The sequence below is a fragment of the Eschscholzia californica genome, unplaced genomic scaffold (genome assembly GCF_041429995.1).
Source record: "Eschscholzia californica isolate CP2 unplaced genomic scaffold, dmEscCali1.0.p SCAF_2, whole genome shotgun sequence".
Lineage (NCBI taxonomy): Eukaryota > Viridiplantae > Streptophyta > Magnoliopsida > Ranunculales > Papaveraceae > Eschscholzia > Eschscholzia californica.
In genome coordinates, this window is record NW_028238309.1 from 59590199 (window position 1) to 59611283 (window position 21085).

The window sequence follows — 21085 nt, forward strand, 5'->3', positions numbered from 1 at the left end:
TAAGTTTTTAAGCCAAAATAATAATTATAATGGAAATCTAGTCTAAATGTTACCATCTCCATACAAAACATAAATTCCTATGATATATATTGTTTCCTAATACCCTTTATAACCTTCTATATATAGAGGTCCAACCCCCTTTCTAAAACCAATCCCAAAGAAAATCTTTCTATTTTTTTTCTCCACTTTCTCTCTCTAAAACTTATTTTCTCAAAATAGAAATTCTAAACTAATAGGAAAGAAAATCTCGTTCACCATCTTCATTTTCTTCATTCATCATCATTGTCTTCATCTTCTTCATTGATCATCTTCATCTTCTTCAGTGATCATCTTCATCTTCTTCGCATCATCACGGTTTTCATCAAAAGATTTTTAGCCGAGCTCCCTACTTTCTTTCTCTATAATTTTCAAAGGTAATCACGATTTTCATCATCTTCTTCAGTTTTCAGATAACCTTACATTATCTTATTATGTTTTTTTCCTCTTATTCAACCATCATTATCATCTTTTAAATCCAAAATCCATTATTATACAAGAGTTTTGTTTGTTTCTCACATAAAGCATACCTTTTTTTCATTAAAATTTCTCATTAATCTTCATGTTCATAATCATCTTCATGTCCAGTTCTTTTTCTCAATCTCTCCATCATATGATTCCTTCTTTCGATCTCTGTCAAGATACTTTTTTGATGTCAGAGATACTAACAGATTTTGAAGCATAACATATTTATGATACACAACATATTTTGTATGAAAGAAAACATATTTTGTATGAAAGGAAACACATTTCGTCTCTGTTTAGATTTTTTGATAACTATTAATGTCAGATCTACAAACAGATTACACTTCTTAACAAATGTATGGGGAGAATTACTGAAACCCCCACCTTTTCATAATACACATTACTGAAACCCCCACCTTTTATTTATAATTACTGAAACCCCCACCTTTTCATAATTTACATTACTGAAACCCCCACCTTTTCATAATACACATTACTGAAACCCCCACCTTTTTATAATACACATTACTGAAACCCTCACCTTTTTTTATGAAAAGGTGGGGGTTTTAGTAATTATAAATAAAAGGTGGAGGTTTCAGTAATTCCAATGTTATATCTTTCTTACCCATAAACATTATGATACAGACAATTAACACAATTCCTTTTGTTTAGCAGAAAACAATTTATGTACCATTAACATTAGACAATTCTTTCAACATTTCTCATATTGTATGATACATAATTAATTTTGTATTCATCATAATGCTTTTTGTTATCATAATAATTCATTTTTTATATTGTCAATCACAATACGACTCTCAAATTTGAGAGTTGCGATAAAATTTCCACTAACGTTGGTCAGTTATTCTCTAGGGTGCGAAAACATTTGGGTTCGTCCTTCGTCAATAAAGTATAAACACAGGTCACGATGTCAAGTTTGTGAAGAATGATTTAAAGCGTATCACTGCAGTTTTCCCTATAGAAAACTGCAATTGGCGAGTTCATGGTTGGGCGCTGTTGAAATGAAATCCATAGTTAGACACCATTGAAATGCAAAGGAAAAAAAATGTATTATTGCTATAGTAAAACACATTATGTTCCAACTTATTCTCGTTATTGTGTATGTTTTATATAACTTTCACTAATCAATATATGTTAGGCTGATGAAATACTCATTTTGCCGCCAACAATATTTATATTTTTCAACTTGAAGTTTATCGGTTGATTGGCTAAAAAATATAACATAATAGTTTTTTGTTGTTTACAGAACAACATTTGTATATGAAAAACATACTTTAGTAGATGAATACACATTTTGCTTCAAACAAAATACATAAATTTCAATAACAAATTGTATTTGTTAACAAAATTACATTGTTTGTTAGTGAAAAAATATCAAAATATTTTCAATTTTCAATTTCCAATCTGGTATATATTTAGGGTCTCCAACCACATCAACCATGTGACCTCCCATTGACTTCACTTTATCTTTTTTGTTCTTAGAACTTTTTTTAACAATCTGCAGAAAAAAAATTGATTTAGCTCTCTGAAATCAACATTATCCAATCAACAATTAATATTATTTTATATACCAAAATAGCAAATGTCTGATAAAACACACATATTACTTTTGCTAATAAACTTTCATTTTCGCTTTTTGGTATTTTTACTAGATAATGAACATCATTTTGCGTTAAAAATATATTTTGTTATGTATTACAAAAATAGTTATTTTATTGGATAATAACACATCAAATTGCACATTAGTATGAGTGAAAATCTCGTTATTTGTAAATCACAATATAGAAAATCATAATATGAAACAACATGTTTATGAACATAAAATATATGAAATGGATGATACAAAATGGATTTTGTAATAAACAATTTGTGAAACGGTACAGATGCTGAACGTAAGTTTGAAGATGAATCCCTAAAAAAGATAAAGATGATGAAACATAACCTTGAAAATGAAACAGTACAAATAAAAGCATAAAGAAGGAAAGAAGATAAAACTTCAAGATTCTCCAGAGCTTCTCATGAGGGTTGCCAAACCTTAATAAAACATTACCAATCTTTAATGGAGCTTGAAGATGAAGATGAAGCTTGAAGATGCAGATGATGAATCATTCATGACGTTTTGTTTCTGACTTTTAAGGTTCCGATTGTGCTTTACAATGTGTTTGATGAACCTTCAGAAATGTATGGTGACATGAAATATTGAGAGATCTAGAAAGAGAGAGGGGGAAATGCTTCATCTCGGTTTCTAGAGAGAAACTAAGATGAGGTGCGCGTTTTATTGGATGAAGTACCCGTTCTGTTGGATGAAATACGTGTGTTTGTTGTGTCAGATGAATTGAGGTCGTTCGACTCTTTAAAATCTGGGCGACATTTTAAGAGGGATCGGGTCGGAAGAGATTTCATGTCTACGAGGATAATTGGGTCCAAAGTGCTAAAAGAGTAAAATTTCTTTTTGTGGGAAGATACGACCATAATCCCTTTTTGAGTTTTATTTTAGGCCTCATCCCCGTGGACCTACTTTAAATGTCACCTCACATTATAGGAGCATGATTGACATTCTGTGTCTCTTTTGCCTAAACTACATCTACTTGGCCCAAATTGGTATGATCATATCTCTCCGGACATAAAGAGAAACCTACTAACAATTATATTTGCATTTGTGGATCTTTGAATATTTGATCATTTCTTTATTAAATAGAAAGATCATGCATTTCTCTAAAGCACTACAAAAAAGTTGATCACCGAGACAGGACTCCTCCTCTAATGGTATTTGTCTCATGGATGATGTGAAAATATAACTCCACCGAGATAAATGGAAAAAAGCTAAAGATTCTAAAACAAAATATCTTTTTATAATATAGCCAAACCAAATATACTTTATTCCGTTTAATAAAGTATTAGACTTATTTGAATTTAAAAACAAAACAAAAAAAATCTTGAGTGGGATTATAGTCAAATGAACTTTTTATACTTAAATCACACGACTGTTGTTTAAAGAAATCAAATACTATTGATCAAATCATATAGAGTAAAGTTGTAGAACAAAAAATTAGTGAGGAAGAGATGAATTCAGAGAGGGGAAATGGTCATGTTCTTGTTCTCCCTTTTCCTGTTCCTGGTCACATAAATCCAATGATCCAATTCTCCAAACGTTTAGCTTCTAAAGGACTTAAAGTCACACTTGCTAGTACCATCTTCACCACCAAATCTATGCAAGCCAACGTCTTTCCGGTCACAATCCAACCGTTATCCGATGAGCTTGACGAAAAACCTCGAACGCCAGATGAATATGTCCAAATGCTTAAAACAATGGGTCCAAGAAACTTGAAACAGTTGATAGAGAAACAGAACAGATCTGGGTACCCTGTGAAATGTGTCATATATGATTCTGTTATTCCATGGGCTCTAGATCTAGTGAGAGAAGTTGGGTTAATTGGAGCTGCATTTTATACTCAATCTTGTTCTGTTAATTCAATCTACTATAATTTACACAGAGGATTCATTTCAACATCTATTGAAGATGAACCCACTATATCCATTCCTGGGTTGCCAGTATTACTTAAAACTGATGAGTTGCCTTCTTTTATTTACAAGATAGATTCTAATCCCAAATTGTTGAGAATGCTTATGGATCAATTTCTCAACATGGAGAAAGCAGATTGGCATTTCCTCAATACATTTAATAAGCTCGAGGATGAGGTAAAATATATCTACTTAATTGTTTTATTTGAAAATCTAAATGTTCGTCTAACAACCATAAAACGTATGTTATAACGGTGATAATTAAGGCTACCTGATTTAGAAAACAGAACTTTCGGTTAATGATAAAATAGAAGCAGGGTGGAGATCTTTCCATTTCTCATTAGGTTAATCGGACAAGCGTGTGGAAAAATCAGACCAAATATGTATTCTATCACTTCTGTACATGTTTAATTGTCATGAGATTGGTTATTGAATTCTATATGACTATCTTGTCTCTATTATTGTATATTGAGTATTTACTATGAACATTTGATTTCTCATAGGCACTAAGTTGGATTGTGGAGCAATCACACACAAAAGTTGTGGCGATCGGACCTACTGTACCATCTAAATACCTAGACAACCGCATCGAAGGTGACTCCGACTACGGTTTACATATGTTTCAGCCCAATTCAGATATATGTATTAAGTGGCTAGACTCTAAAGAAAACGCCTCTGTTATTTACGTATCATTTGGGAGTTTGGCTAATCTAGGACAAGTACAAATGGAGGAAATAGCATGGGGGCTTAGGAATAGCAACTACTATTTTCTATGGGTAGTCAGGGCTTCAGAGGAAAACAAACTCCCGACCGAGTTCATCGAAGAGTCTACGGCGGGGAAAGGATTGGTGGTTAGGTGGTGTAAACAATTAGAAGTTTTCTCACACAAAGCGGTAGGGTGTTTCGTTACACATTGTGGGTGGAATTCGACATTGGAAGGATTGAGTATGGGCGTACCGATGGTGGGAATGCAGCAATGGGTAGATCAAACAACGAATGCGAAGTTCATGGAAGATGTATGGAGGGTAGGAGTTAGATGTAGAGTTGATGAGGAAGGAGGGGTGGTGAGGAGAGAGGAAGTAGAGAGATGTTTAAAGGAAGTAATGGAAGGAGAAAGAAAAGAGGAGATAAAGAGGAATTCCATGAAATGGAAGGAGTTAGCAAAAGAGGCAGTTGATGAAGGTGGAAGCTCTGATAACAACATTGAAGAATTTGTAGCTACACTTTTATACAGTTAATCAACACTTCAATCATAGAAAGCCACATCGTATTTCTGCCTAGAGTATATGTCTGAAATTACTTATTCTCTGGCACTAGTGTTATGGTAATATGTGTTTTAATTTCTTTTATATTTGCCGTTAATGGAAATCTGCAATTTGGCTTGGAGATACCAAATCATCTTGAGATCTGCTTTGAAGAGGCTAAACATCTTATATTCTTATTTGAAGACGTATTCCATGGAAGTGTATTAATTTCTACAAGTTCTGCCGAATTGATTTCATGGGAGAGACATGGTAGCATACTCTCAAGTAAAAAAAAAAAAACAACCAAGTTTCCTCATGTGCAATTTCAAATTAATGGACCCACAGTTCTATACAACAAAAATGATTGAATTAATAGTAATGCTATTTGAGGCGAAGCCAACTGAGCGACCGAAAAGCGACCCACAATAATGCTAATTCAAGAAAAATGATTGAATTAACATTTAACAGTAATGTTATTCGCTACGTGTCCTGCACTGATTTGGGTCGCTATTGAGTCGCTTTGTGCGCTTCGCCCCAAATAGCATTACTGTTGAATTAATTATTTCATTTTTATTAAAAACAAAGGCTATCAAACGTAATAGAGATTGATTTTCTTCAAAACAATAACATAGGCGGAAGAGGACATAAAGCCTTACTTCCCCAAATTCATCACCAAATTGAACCCAACTACGAGAAGATAATACCAACTTATTAAGCCTTTCTAAAAGAAACATAAAGAGGAATAATTCGCTTAAAATTAATCATCAAATAAGAAAAGATAAAGACGGCAACTCCATTCCTATTATTGGATTATGGTTTTATTATCCTTCATATTTCGCTCCCCGTAAGGAATTTTTTGAACCATTTCCCAGAAGACTTTGGTGTACGTTTGAGGTCATTCTTGTAGTCAACGTGCACCAAACCGAATCGCTTGGAGTAACCTCTGCTCCACTCGAAGTTGTCCATGAACGACCACGCAAAATACCCTATCACATTCACCTTATCCCTGATTCATTACGAAGGCAAATGAGCATAAGATGATGGAAATATTACAATTTATCCCTCCATTGAGAAAGGTTAAAGAATAAAGATACTAACACATTTATAGCCTTATCTACTGCAGCAAGATGGCCCATATAGTATTCAACTCTCCTTTGATCATCCAGATTATATTCTGGACGATCGTCATCACCCATTCCTACAAAATTAACACTCAAAAATCATAACTGTACTAATAGTATTTGAGATTAAAGCGTATATGCATATATGTTCAATAATATAAAATACCATTTTCCGTGATCATTATCGGAATTTCGTCACCAAACTTTTCTTTAATATAGTTGAGACATCCACGTAAACCCCATGGTACATCGTATAGCCATTCTGGACCAACCTGTTTGGTTGAAAAAGTAACAACTTATATCAAATGTATAAAGACTTCAAACTATCATAATATATGTATACAGAGAGAGAGAGAGAGAGAGAGATAACAATACCTGCTCACCGATAACCCCGTGGTCAGGTGATTCAACTGAAGAAAAAAAAGGATAACAAAAACTTATTAGTACCTTGAAAATTTTGCATGCATGGGAAGGGGGCAATGAACTTACTATGTCTTTTTATTTGTGTCTCCTTAGAATAGAAGTTAGGCTCATTGCTTTCTCCTTCATGAGCAACATACCTTGTTGTATATTGATTAATACCAACAAAGTCTATTGAGTCCTTGAGCATTTCTATATCTTCTGGTGAGAATTTCGGAAGTCGATCTCCAAATCTCTCGCGCATGGTTTTAGGATATTCTTGATTAAATAATGGATTTAAGAACCTTCACAAAGAGGAAAGGTAGCTTCTTTATAACATTGAATAATGGGTTTAAGAACAATTTAAGAAAGCGCCTACCAAATCAAAATGCAAGATAAATTACCATCCAAGCTGAAATTCATTGTGCCTGTCTGCAGCTTCTTTGTCCTTAGGATCACTTGAAGCAGCTTTCGCGTATTCGCAATCAGGTGCTATGCCTATGAAACCTCCTTGTCTTGCCTAGATGATATTATTACAATATAACAATTGTCTTTTTAGGGCAAAACAATACAAATGATAATTATATTTTCCTAATTGTTCAAACTAGTTATGTTTGATTTCTTAAAGTGATTACCTGAAACTCATTCTTATATATGGAAGCAGCTTTTGCATGAGCCAGGATCAAGTTATGTGCAGCTACATATGGGTCAGTAAATCGACTATCATTCTTTCCTGGAGCATGATCTCCACTACCATATCCCTTTGTCGCGGTCCTAATTGGTTCATTAAATGTGATCCAATGCTTTACTTTGTCTCCAAACTTTAAAAAGCAAGTTCTTGCGTAGGTTGCAAAGAAATCCCTGAATCAACATCGATGTTATTCCAACAGCGAATATTGTTAAAACAGTCACAAATGTCAATTGGAATCGATAAATTTCAATGTACAAAATTGCAAGAAAGTATTATGAATTATACAATATTGATGCATTTAAATACTATAATGAACCCAAGTTCACGATCTAAGATATTGAAACTTACACAAGTTCACGACCTAAAAATCCTTTGTATTTCGTTTCAAGATTTTGAGGGAGATCCCAATGATATAATGTAACTACAGGTTCCATGCCTGCAAATATGTATAAGTTTATGATCTAATATCTTTGCAGAAATACGGTATTAGAAGTATACCAAACACACACCATATTTTATCAGCTCATCAATGAGATTGTTGTAATATTGAATTCCCTCCTCATTGGGTTTGTTTCCACACCCATCTGCCAACATTTCAATTTCATGTATAAATATATGAAAGGTAAGGATTATATATCATAGTTTTTATTTTGGGATCTGAGAAATTTATATCGGATACCAGGAAATATACGGGTCCATGCTATTGAAAAGCGGTAAGCTTTGAATCCTAAATCTGCCATAAGTTTGACATCATCCTGCATTATATATAGGAAAAATAATGAAGTAATGAATAGTTTATCAGAACCAACTAATAAAACATCATGTAGATCTAGTTCCGCGAACAAGGTGTTGGGCGATAAGTCGAGGGTATACGTAGATTGAGACACGGGGATGCTATGTCCTCAATCATAGCATATGCGCAGAATGTTATCCATTTTTGAAGAAGACACTCTTGAAATATAGTTTTTTTCTTTAGATCTGATACCTCATATCGATGGTATTGATCGACTGCAATATCTCCAGTTGCATTTTCATGGGTATTTCCTGATAAATACAACAAAGATGTAAAGCAAAACAGGAACAATCTCCAGTGGAATATATGATAAATCAAGAAAATAGAGACTGCATACCTGGTGTGCGCGCGTAGACATCCCAAATACTTTCTCCTTTCCCGCCTTCTTTACTTGCCCCTTCAACCTACAATAACCAACATTTTGTTTATGTTATTTTGTGAAGAATTTGTTTCATTCACCATGAAAAAATTAAATATTTTAGTAATGCACTGGGTTTTAACGTATTAAATGGTACTGCTCGTACCTGATACGCAGATGTAGCTACACCGAACAGGAAATCTTGAGGGAAATTACCTCGTTTTATTTCTTCCCGTTCATCTGATGTGTTGGATACGATGGTTAGTTTGCTTCGAATATTAGTCGATACACTTTAACACGTCCTAAAGGTATCATTGTAAGGAGACAAAAAATATATATTTATTCAATAATCATTTCTTTCCTGATTAAAAGAATATATATAAAGAAGGTCATTATTTTTTAGGTTTTGTAATTTGTACTTTTTGTCTTTTCTTTTTTGTTAACGTTTTCAACCATTGGGGTAACCATCAATTTAATAATTCCAATATTTTCATACCGTCTTACGGACGCAGTAGATCCTTCTTAGGTAACGGAAGAAAAAATAAATTTAAATTGTTAAGATGAAAAAATGAGAAATTTTGTCAAATCCCTATAAATTTTTATTTTGGTGAAAATTGATCAGTTATTTAGTCTTCAGATCTTTACGGAATTTTGTAATTTGCAAGAACTTTCAAGTGGTTTGCAACAACTTGCAAAAGATTAGGTTTGCAATAACTCGCAAGAAGGTTGTAACATCTCGCAAGAATGTTGCAAAAAATATTAGATCTTTAACTAAACAAATTACAAATATTTGAGTTTTTAACAAAAAAAAAAAAAAAATGTTAACTAAACAAAATATAATATTTTTTAATTTAAAAAAATAACCAAATTTTCTGCAAAAGATTTTTTGGGGAGTTCCCATTTTTCTCTCAGCTCAAAATATGGGGAATAAAATAGAGTTAATTCCTATTTGGCCCCTACTTTGTGACCAGCTTCCTTCTTGGTCCCCTATTTCTTGTAAAATCAAATTTGATCCATTTTTAAAGATAAATTTCGTAACTACCCTTCCTGTAAATTTATGGGGGATTGGGTGAACCGTCCAAAACCAGGGAGGAAATAGGATTCCCATCCTGGGTTGCCAATAAATGAAAGCCAGGTCCAAATAGTCAGAGGCCCACGCGAAAGTACCGTAACGTCCTTCTTTTTTCATCAAATTTACGGAATCTGCCACCCAGAAAATTACGGAAATGCCACTCTGAAAAATCACGGGATTTACTTTCTCTCTCTACTGTTTTACTTTCTCTCTCTAAATCTCTTTCCAGATTTATTTCTCTTTACTTATTTAACCAAATCCTAATTTCACTCCCAATTTAATCAAATTCTAACTAACTTAGATTTTTTCTCTCTCCAAATTTAACCAATCTCAACAAATATTTTCAGATTGGTTCAAAATTCTATTTTTTTCTTAAGATTTGTTTCTTATCTCAAATTTTGAATTTTTCCAGATTGGTTCAAATTTCGAATTTTTCAAGATTGGTTCAAATTTCGAGTTTTTTTAGATTGGTTCAAATTTCGAATTTTTCTCTGGTAAATTATTTTATTTACTGGGAATTTTCTTGGTAAATTTTTTTGTTTACCGGAAATTACTTTATTTACTGGAATTTTCTTGTGTACTAGACACTTTTGTACCGGGAAATTTTCTTGTGTACCAGAAATTATTTTATTTACTAGGAATTTTCTTTTGTACTAGACACTTTTGTACTGTAAATGTTCTTGTTTATCGGGAATTTTTTTATTTACTGGGAATTGTATTGTGTACTAGACACTTTTCGAACTGGGAATTAAATTATGTACCGGGAATTGTTTTGTATATTACCAATTGGGTTATGTACTAGACATTTTTGTAGTAGGAAATTTTCTTGTGTTCTGGAAATTTTATTGTTTACAGAGAAAGTGTAAAATAAAATGAAAGTATTTGAGAAAATAAAGTATTTGATTCAAAAGGTAAAAAATCTAGAGAGAAATATGATAAAGAGAGAAGGAAAATCTGGAGATAAATCTAAAATTTGAAAATGAAATCCATCCAAAAAAAACTTTAAGATTTAAAAAAAAAACTTCCGAAAAGAGAGATAAATTTACCGTAAATTTATGAGAGAAATTAGGGGGAGAGATAAATCTAGAGAGATAAAGATCTTGGCGAAAATTTCTGGAAAATAGGGCTCAATAGGAAAAATTTGAGAGATAATGGAGGAGAAAAACATGGAAATTTTAGAGAGAGAAAGAAACGGAAAGAGGGAAGGAACGAAAGTAGTGACTCTCTTAAGGTTTTAGAGAGAGAAAGAAAACGAAAAGACAGAGTTTGCTGGACGAGATCCCAAAATTTCGGCCAAAAATTTCGAATTTTCAAAAAAATTTACTTTCCCGCTTTATATTTTCAGAAAACACCAGAATTTCCTGTCCAGGGGCAAGAAGGGGAGAAAAAAAAATAAATACCAGGGAATAATGAGTTGTCCCTGACATTTGGACCTGCACTCAATATTTTGGCAAGTTTGGATTTTTTTTTGTTTTACCGCCCAAAAATTGGACTGTTTACTCAAAAATCCTAAATTTATATGTTTAAAATAAAAATATTAAGAAACATCCCTCCACCTCACGTCTCTCCACTTCACATCTCTCTCCACTTCACCCCTCTATCTCTCTCTTCTCAACAAGGTCGTCGGCCGGAAAATTTTCCCTCCGGTCACCTTGAAGATTTAAAAAAAAAAATTCACTCTCTCTCTCTCTTTAAAAACTCCGACGAAGAGGTTTCCCATCGCCGGAGTTTTTAGAGAGAGAATTTTTCTTTTTAATCTTCAAGGTCGTCGACCATAAAATTTTCCGGTCGGCGACCTCGTCGGAGAAGACAGCGAGAGAGGGGTGAGGTGGAGGGATGTTTCTTAATATTTTTATTTTAAACATATAAATTTATAGGAAGGATAGTTAAGGAATTTCTCTTAAAAAAAGGGGACCAAATTTAAATTTACAAGAAATAGGGGGCCAAGAAGGACTGGTCACAAAGTAGGGGGCCAAATAGGAATTAACTCAATAAAATATTAACTTATCCTTTAATTGTAGGTATAATTATTTTCTATTGGGATGTTTGATTTGGATGAGATCTAACGACTAGGATATAAGATAACCTCTTACCTAGTGTTCCAACGGCTAAAACGTTTGCATATCTTCCAAGTTTCTTTAGCTTTTGCACAGTGCAATCAGAGAACCCAACCATAACAGGGACAATCTAAAATGCAACATATAAAAGTAAGGAATAATCAAGTAGGTAAACTTTTGTGGATCTAAATCGAAATCATATTGTATGCCATAATTAAAATCAAATTGTGATGGTGGTCTTTTTTTCTTAGTGTTTGAGTTTAACTCGTCATTTGTTTGAATCTGAATCATCTTGACTCAAATACATCACGAATCAACCCAATGAGTTATCCAAACGAGCCAGATATTGTGAAAACAGACAAATTCTATAGTCTAACTCAAGTCAATTAAGATCTAGAATCAATTAAGATGTTTGTTTGATCGTAATTGTTTCTTTGTAAGACTGAAAATGAAAAATAAAAATTAAACCTGAAAAATGGACCCTTTATAGTAGGGAACCTGCGGGGTGTTTGATCGACGGAAACAGAATACCTCGTCGGAAATATGCATATTCCTGACGACTTTCATCTTGCCGTCGGTATATTACGGGTATTTGCGACCAACTCTCATGAAAAAATTCGTCACAAATAATCCAACTTTTTGTAGTGAATACTTGTCAATTTAGTAATAATCTTAAGATGCCTTCAAGTGAAATTTGGAGATTATCATTCATGATCGGGGAGGGGGACTTACTTCAATGTCACCTTCCGTGACGCCGACCTTCTTGAGTAAAATTTCAATTGCGGATTTCAAAAACGGATTAGATTCGACCAGCTGCTCGATTTGCTCCTTGGGTAGGGTTTTGGGCTCCTCACAGTTGTAATCCTTAGACCTTGCTACTACCTATAATACACCAAAAAACAATAATACATTATTTACAAATGAATCGATTTTGAACTAATTAAATACTTCATTTAAATTCATAAATAATCGATGACATCAAATATTACTTACAATGGCGTATTTAGATTTCTTTGGTTCGAGAGATTCTTGTTCAGCTGGATTTTTTGGTTCTCGTACAGATGAGTAGATAATATCGGATTCGGACAGTGAGAACTCCTCGTCGTCAGAATCTATTACAAAATTTCATGTAAGTTCTTCTCGTTGTGATTTAACATTAATCTACTCACCAAATAAGTAATTGTGCAAAATTCTTTTATATATCTTCAACTAAGAATAGAAAAATCACACAAATGTATGTAGTGTTTGTTTTTATTTCCAAGTCAAATAAAAAATCTAAATTTATTCGAATGCAATTTCAAAATGGTTTTTTTTTGTCTTAATCGTCAGAATAACTCATTTGTGTTTATTAGAAGTGTATCTAATTGACAATTCGGTTTTAAACAAGTCTGATTCAGATTATGAAAAAGGGCACCATTATACGGTTAAGTAGCTTAGTTCTGTGCGTAAAATGAACATGTATATATAAATATTTACACACCACTATATATATAATTACCTTTACCATCTTTGTCCTCCACTCCAGGTGAGTCAACCTCTAGTTTCTTGGTATCTGTAAATACATAACAAGAATTTTTTTTTTGTTGAAAATATAACAAGAAATATTTGGAACTACCGCTAATTAAATTGAACAACATTTTTTTTCCCTTAAAGTCTTCCAACCTCGACCCTAATCGAATATAAATACAACAAACGAACAATCCTATGTTGAATACAAATCATTCTGATATATATCATTCTCAAGCGTTTAGATCTAACCATTAGAAAAGTGACCAATCCCTAGGGTCCATACTGAGGTATAGAATAAATTATAAATCCAAGTCCTTGATTGTTACAAATTCTTATACCAATCCCTAGTTTCCAAAAATATTACTAATTAATCCGAAATGTTTTATTTTGTCAGTTTAGTTAGATGGGTTTATGGATATTACCTTTTTTGGTCCTAGTTTCTTTAGTCTTCATGGTAATGCCATTCTGACTTGTGAGCTCTGTGACAAAAAAAATTATCGACAATGCTTTTAATTAGTGTGATTACTTACTATGAAGTAGACATCTTAAGAAAAATTCTTCGTAATAAACTTTCAAATCTAAATCTAATGTGCCCAGATAGGACAAAATGATCATGTAAACCTCGTTCAATATGAATGTTGTCAAAATTGCAGAAAAAATTAACAGTTTGGGATTAAACTTAATTACCTTGTGCATTTGACAAACCTGCATTTGCGGAAACGGAGAAGAGTGGTTTGACAGTAAAATTATGTCGTAACTGTGGAAGACGTTGAGATGGGTTTACGAAACTAAGTTTGGATGATAGTTTCAGCTGTTTTGGTAAAAAAACATTTGTAGCACAACCAGCTGATAAAAGATTAGCCATCTCTTTCTCTCTATTCAGTTCTCAGTCGATCTGTTATATGTTCAAGACGCTCACAATATCAATCCCTATTTATAGTAGTTCTACATGCAGCTAGTCACCCAATTAGGTCACAAATTATTAATATAATTAACAAACTATTCGAATCATTTGCCTGCACGTCTAGGAAATTATTATATTTTTGTTAGATCAAGATCGGTCACAACGTGTATAAGAATTCCCCGTTGATTTGGAGTTAATTAATCGTGCCTAATTTGGCAAAAACTACCTCTTAATTAGGGACTTTCATTAGCATCATGCATGTGAAACCTCAAAAGAATATATTTAGAGACAATTAATGGAGTTGAATTAGTGTAAAGAATTCATAAATTATTATTAAGTTTAAGTTCGCCTAAGAAAAAGCTAAGGTGGATCGGTTGGAGCAAGGTGATGTACAGGAAACAAGAGCGAGGTGACGTAAAGGAAATTAACTAGTGGCCTTCCTGTTTGTCTGTGTGAAAAATCCTTGGCCTGAGGGCAACTCCAATGTGCATGGGGCCACCAAATTCAACTTTGGAAGGTCCAGACCAGCCTTTGGTTGCTCCAACTCAGAAGTCCTACTCTCCCGAGCTCCCAGTCCCATTTTCCAACCGTTAGGAGTAGCCGTTGGGGGCTCCCAACTGTGAAATGTGACGGATCCCTGAGGGACCCTCCATTTTTTTTTGTCTTTGAATTATTTTATTTAAATCTTATTTGTTTTTAATTAAACTTTTAGAATGTAAAACTTTTTTAGTTGTTATTTCATTGATCGAAAAGTCAATTACATATTTAAACTCAAATGCATACAAAGTCTCGAGATGTGTTTGGAATTTGGGATGAAAATTCAAAACACAAATCCCGTACACATACATCACACATGTACGTAATTTGGATTTAGGAGTCTGACGTTAGAGTTGAAAAAATTAAGAGACTCTTAAAATTGGGAGTCCGGGCCCTTACATTGGAGTTGCTCTAACTAACCAGGCACTCCCCTCAAAATGGCCATGAACATTAAGGGAATGCTCAAATCAGGACGCAAATACAATTATCGTCAACGAATACTTTAGTTTGTTAGTTATTGTTACATTTGTCATATCAAAATCAGTTGACAATGAGTGGAGGTGACCTAAACATTACATTTTTGGTTACTTGATCATAGTTGAAAGAAGAAAGAAAAAATAAATGTATTGAAATCACTTAATATAAGAATAGTTCCACATGGGAAAATGAGTATCTAGCAACCAAGAATATGAGGTCTAGGTCCTCTCTACTCATTGTCAATTGGTTTTGAGTTGGATGGCCACAAATTTAAAATGATATGCGAGATAGGCACACACATGATAGGATTAAAAGCCACACCATTAAAACTAGATGAAGGGAAAAACAAAAGACATGTTGTGAAAGGGGCACGAGTTCTTCGCATCATAATTTTAGTGCATCATAATTGCGAAATATTTTCTGGATCACGTACTTCAGGGGATCATTTGTACAATGTACACCATTAATCTAAGAATTCATATTTGTGAAACTAGGGGTTCGAAGAGAAAGAAAAAATAGGACAACATTTCTTCATTAATAATAACCAAATATTAATAACTAAATGAACGTGAAGAATTAAGAGTCGGCTGAAATGGTATGCTCTGTATATCTTAATTAATAAATATTTGAAACATGATTAATTGGGGGGACTATGGAGGGCCATAAATGGAACAACAATTATTACTACGGACATGCACGTCTTCTGAGTCGTGACGTCGCACTCCTTCTAATCTACAATAGTATCCTTAACAAAAAAAAATCTACACTAGTATATCGAGGGGAACAAAATGTCAACATCATGTTTATAAAATGGGTGCGTCTATAGGCGCCTCCCAAAACTACTGTAGGGGCCTCCCCTCCGTAGGCGCCTCCCTAACCGACTATAGGGGCCTCCTGAGCACCTCCCTCTTCTTCTCATCTTCTTCGTTTTTCTCTTCTATCTCTCTCTACTTTCAATCTGAAAATCAATCCGAAATCTGAAAATCAACCAACTAAAACCCATTCATCTTCAAAAAGATTTAGCACAAAAGATTAAACACAAAACGATAATCCATTTTCTATCTCCTTTGGCTTCTTTCTCTCTCTATGTTAAACCATCTTAAACACAAAACTGAAAACCCTAGATTGGCCATCCAATTTCGAAAGTTTGGTGAAAAACCCCTAGATGTGTTGTCCAATTTCAAAAATATGAAGACTTAAAACAAAAATTAAGCAAAAAAAGATGCATTAATCTATAAAAAAGATCCAACCAACAATAAGAAATAACCAAATCTCTATATTTGAAAGTAAAAAAAATATGTGGATTTTTATTGATCTTAACCTAGACTGATTCGTAATGAATCAAGATGCTTTTTGATATTAGAAACAAGTTTTTTTGGAAGTTGACTGGGTAAAACCTACTAAGATTTCGAACATCATTACCTCTGATAAGCTTTCTACTAGTTTGGATCTTCATTAATGGTGGGTCACGAATCAAGATTCAATGAGTTATATAGATTTGTAATGGCTTTAGGTTTGTATGAGATGAGATGATGTCGTTGCCTCCTTCTATTCGAATGAACCATCTGATTCTATTGGACCCAACAGAGAAGGAAGCTTGAAAAACCAGTTGATAAAGGTTTAATCTTTGTCGGACTCACCAGGCCGACGACTGTCGGACTCTCCAGTCCGATTTGTTTCGGGCTGGGCCAGTCCGAGACAAAATTGTGGGCCTCAGACTGGTCTGCCCGAATGGGGGCGCCTACAGGTGTCGGGTGTTGACTGCTGGTCAAACAGCTATGGGAGGCCCCTACAGCAATTCGGGGAGGCGCCCTTATAAAATTAATGTTCCTCCATTTTAAAAGGGTTATTTCCCTAATGGACCCAAACTTTGTGACCAGCTTCCTGTCTGGCCCCCTACTTTAACAAATATTCTCGTATGGTCCCCTTTTTCGTTATCTTTAACTGACCGTTACTCTCTCTCCTCCATCTCATTTTCTCTCTCTGTCAAGTCACCTATCACGCCACATCATCATCTTCTCCGGCAGGGGTCACCGGCCGGCGACCTTCAAATATTAAAAAAAAAAATTATTTTCTTTTTCCTCTCTCTCTCCCTAGAAAAAAAAATTCCTCACCCCTCTCTCTCTTTAAAAACTCCGGCGAAGGGGTTTCCCATTCTTCTGGATTCTGTCTTTTGGTCGTGTTTGATAATGCTGCTACAAAGTTTGCATGTTTATCATGAATAACGTTACCAATACCTCCTAATTCTGTTAGTTTTCTAAAAGAGGCGTCGACATTGATTTTGAGATGTGGTGTCGTTGGTGGACTCCATTGTGTCGAAGTTTTCTTTTTAACTTCGAAGTTCATTTTCAGAGGTTTTGTTGACGTTGCCTTGATTTTGTTTATTACTTGTAATGAGGAGTTTTCTTTCCTGCTTAGAAAAGCATTTGTCACATCTCACCTTCCATATGATCCATAGGATTTTTGCATATAAATTAGTCAATTCCTAGTTCTTTCCATTGGAGAATCCAATGTTTAACCAAAATGATATTTTCTGTACGCACCTGAAAATAAAAGCAAATAGTTTGTGCATAGTGAGAGTGGATAAGGGCATGGTCTATCGTTTCATTATTGTCGCAGTAAGGACAAGAGTAATTGTTTCCAATAAATTTATCTATCTTGTCTTTGACTGGTAGACTGTTAGTACAACACTTCCATATAAAGAGTTTAATTCTAGAAGTCTTATTTGTGTTCCAAATAAAACCTCATTCAATCGTTTCATTAAAATTCTCATACACGTTAGTTCTCAGATGGTGGTACATAGAACAGATCGTATAATTTCCTGATTTTGTCAAAGGCCATTTGTGAAGGAGTTGAAGGAGATGTCCTTCGACCAAGGTGACAATGCGAATAATTTGTCGGATAGGACAATTGATGTGGAAGATCATCAAGTCCGATTGATTTAGGGATCGTAGAGTTGTAGCTAGAGACCAACTACGATCGTCGAATTACGAAGTAATTTGCGGCTAACTTCGATCGGATCCTACAACGGGTTACACATAAGAGTGACAAATTGATCTAGGATATGACTAGTGGGAGTGAGATATAATCATGGGAGTGTCCCATAAACATATCTCATAGGCCTAAAAAGGAATTAGGCAAAGATAGTACAAAAAGGCCAAAAACAGGGTTTTTGGGCCTAGGCCGATTCGGGCACTTTTAGGGCTCGGATTGGGCTGATTTTTGGAGGGACGTTTCCTTATGTTATGAACATTAAATCTGCCAATTTTGGCTGAGTTTGGACGTCATATCCTTAGGGAATTGAGAAAATACCAATAGTTGCTATTTTCGACTATTTCCCTAAATCTTATTCTAAAGGGTGTTTTAGGAAACCTAAAAGGAGGTGGATTCTTATTAGGGTTCTATATAAACACTCTTAGGGCAGAGAATAAGGTGTGGAATTTCTCTCTAAGCTTTCTTACTCTACCACATCAAGTAGAGAGGAGAAAGTGAGCTAATTCCCATTAACGTCTATCTATCTAGTTAAAGAACAAGGTGTTCTTCTATCCAACCACCATTGGTGTGCTAGCTATACAACAAGGTGGGAGATCAAATTGATTGCTCGTGTCCCAAGTAGAGGAGCTACACTTGAAGCTCTTGGTCTTCTTATAAGCAATTGGAAAGGTTCGAGGGAAAACTAGCGAATAAGGTATTTATCTTTCTAGTTTTAATTAATGATTATCATAGGTTTATGCATGTGATCCTGGGAATACTAGTGTAGACATTAGATGTCCTAATTCCGCTATAAACACTAGTAGAAGGGTGTAAAACCCAACAGTGGCGTCAGAGCCTCTTGCAATTAGCCTATCTTATCTAAGTTTTGGACCAATTCCATGCTTTTCTAGATAGATTATTGTGTTTAAAAGTGTTTTGAACACAAAATTTTGATTAATTTTGAATAAGATTCAAGTATTTGTCAAAAGATTTCAAAATTTGTTCTTGAAAAGAGTTTCAAAACCTAAAATTTTGATCCAAATTAGTTTGAATAAGAGTTGTTTTTAAGTTTTGGAAACTTGTGAAAAACAAAATTTGGAAATTTAGAATTGTTCTAAAAAGAATTTGAAATATTTTAGAAGTGTTTCAAATTTTGGAAATAGCAATTTAGAATTGCAACACAAAAAAAAAAAAGGAGAAACTATTGAGTTTTTAGAAACTCAATAGGTCCGGCCAGGAAGCTTCCTGGCCGGACCAGTAGCCAGGAGGACGCGTCTGGGAGACGCGTCCCAGGTTACTGATGGATGCGTCTGGGGACGCGTCCAGCTAATTCAGGTCGCGTCTTCCAGACGCGACCAGTAGCTACCACCAGACGCGTCTTGGAGACGCGTCTGGGGTCCTGGGTGCCTCGGACTGAATCCGAGACACCTAGTGCTGGTCCGGTCCAGCACCAGATGCTTCTAGGACGCGTCTGGTGCTTGGACTAGCGTCCTGGCTCCGGCCAGGACGAGATCAGGCCTATTGGCCTCGGCTCGGACATGCCGGCCCTATGGGCCGTGCCATGTCCGGACCTTGTCCGGGCCCCTTTTTGGGCTTGGGCCGGGACTTGTCTAGGACTTGTCCCGGGTCTTTTCAAAGCTTTTCGGACCACGAAAAGGGACCACTATTCGAGTGGGAGTTTTATCCAAATTTTCTCCCAAATTCCAATCCAAATATTTCCGAAATAAACCCGGGCCATTCATAGCCCAAACGGAATTTCTCTTTAAAATCAGATTTTAAAATCAAACCAAGACGCACCATTGGTCTAATCCTTTGATGTAGACTTAAGGTACGTACATGACATATGGATGTCGACTAAAGTATCTCCCGGATATACATGCATATATAATTGTTAGCCTTGAAATATATTATATGATTGCATGTGATGTGAATGCGGAAACTAGTATGGCCATAGAAAGTGTTTCTTATTTTTGTTTTGAGCACGGATGGGTGCCTAATTTGTAATAATTTTAATTTTCAAGTTTACACGATCTGCGAATCGTTTGAGTCTTGTAATTAGAGTTTAGGGTTTATGAGTCCATTGAAGAAGCTCAAGGAAGGAGTCCTAAGGTGAGTGGGAGAAATCAATGGAGGTTCAAAGATGGAGATCTAGACGAACCAAAAGACGAAACAAGAAGAAAACCAAAGGAGATTAGATCTTCTAGGTTAGGGGCCATACTCGGATCCATATGTGCTTGATTTACTTTCTCGCGCGCATTTACTTACTTATTTACGCTTTATGTCGTGGATGTTAGTTAGGCTAATTAGTTCACTAAAACGAACGCCAGACTAGCGTAAAAGTCCCTAAAAGTAATTTTGAGTACAGTGCCTATCCAAATTAAGACACTCCTTGCGCCCTTGTTCGAGGAAGGTGGGTCGGCCTTCGCAGAGTACCTCCTCTACCTTGGGACATTGCGGGTAGGCCTATAGAAGAGGCCTACATGTCTAAATGGTTCTACTCAACGAGATCAGCAAGAGAGTCTTGGATACTCGAGGCAAAAGGATGGATTTTTACACTAAACATGTAATCCATCAACCGAGAATCATACGGTATGATCAGTGAAAGTGTTCACTCACCTAAATCAATGGGAATTAAGGGCAGGGCCCTAGTCCGCTTAATCCTTGAGAGATGGGATCTCGGAATCGCATTATTCATCTAGGGACATGTTTTATCTTGAATAATGTGGCAAAAACTTAGAACTTTTTGCAAAAATTATCGAATGTAATACTTAGCAAAATCCTTTTTCTGTTTCATGTAGTTTTACTATGGCAAAAATCAATCTTTTCAACCTATGTTCAATCCTTGATGAGGACAAATTGAACATGGATAACTTCCTTGATTGGGAAAAGAGATTGAGAAGTGTTCT

At 34.9% G+C, this 21085-nt stretch overlaps 2 protein-coding genes across 2 annotated transcripts; one reads left to right on the forward strand and one right to left on the reverse strand.

Moving 5' to 3' along the window:
- The first annotated feature begins 3443 nt into the window (after positions 1–3443).
- LOC147559727 (mogroside I-E synthase-like) lies at positions 3444–5533 on the forward strand. Its single transcript, XM_086661632.1, has 2 exons — positions 3444–4221; positions 4548–5533. The coding sequence occupies exons 1-2, from the start codon at positions 3586–3588 to the stop codon at positions 5280–5282; spliced, it is 1371 nt and encodes a 456-aa protein (XP_086517758.1). The 5' UTR covers positions 3444–3585; the 3' UTR covers positions 5283–5533.
- A 342-nt stretch (positions 5534–5875) lies between these two features.
- LOC147559728 (beta-glucosidase 4-like) lies at positions 5876–14196 on the reverse strand. Its single transcript, XM_086661633.1, has 19 exons — positions 13976–14196; positions 13711–13767; positions 13278–13331; positions 12773–12891; positions 12512–12661; positions 11816–11909; positions 8817–8890; positions 8630–8696; positions 8485–8543; positions 8179–8254; positions 8009–8083; positions 7848–7935; positions 7444–7669; positions 7213–7328; positions 6899–7113; positions 6785–6819; positions 6576–6681; positions 6387–6486; positions 5876–6294 (listed from the first exon to the last, which is right to left on the reverse strand). Exons 1-19 carry the CDS (start codon positions 14151–14153, stop codon positions 6117–6119), a joined length of 2067 nt encoding a protein of 688 aa, XP_086517759.1. The 5' UTR covers positions 14154–14196; the 3' UTR covers positions 5876–6116.
- Between the last annotated feature and the right edge of the window lie 6889 nt (positions 14197–21085).

What these genes read in the sequence shown, in the direction of transcription:
- LOC147559727 (XM_086661632.1), top strand. Translation starts at nt 3,586, where the DNA reads ATGAATTCAGAGAGGGGAAATGGTCATGTTCTTGTTCTCCCTTTTCCT. An exon ending in TTAATAAGCTCGAGGATGAG is followed by an intron (nt 4,222 to 4,547) that starts GTAAAATATATC and finishes GATTTCTCATAG; the next exon opens with GCACTAAGTTGGATTGTGGA.
- LOC147559728 (XM_086661633.1), bottom strand. Translation starts at nt 14,153, where the DNA reads ATGGCTAATCTTTTATCAGCTGGTTGTGCTACAAATGTTTTTTTACCA. An exon ending in TGTCTACGCGCGCACACCAG is followed by an intron (nt 8,544 to 8,629) that starts GTATGCAGTCTC and finishes TGTATTTATCAG; the next exon opens with GAAATACCCATGAAAATGCA. An exon ending in GACACAAATAAAAAGACATA is followed by an intron (nt 6,820 to 6,898) that starts GTAAGTTCATTG and finishes TTTTTTCTTCAG; the next exon opens with TTGAATCACCTGACCACGGG.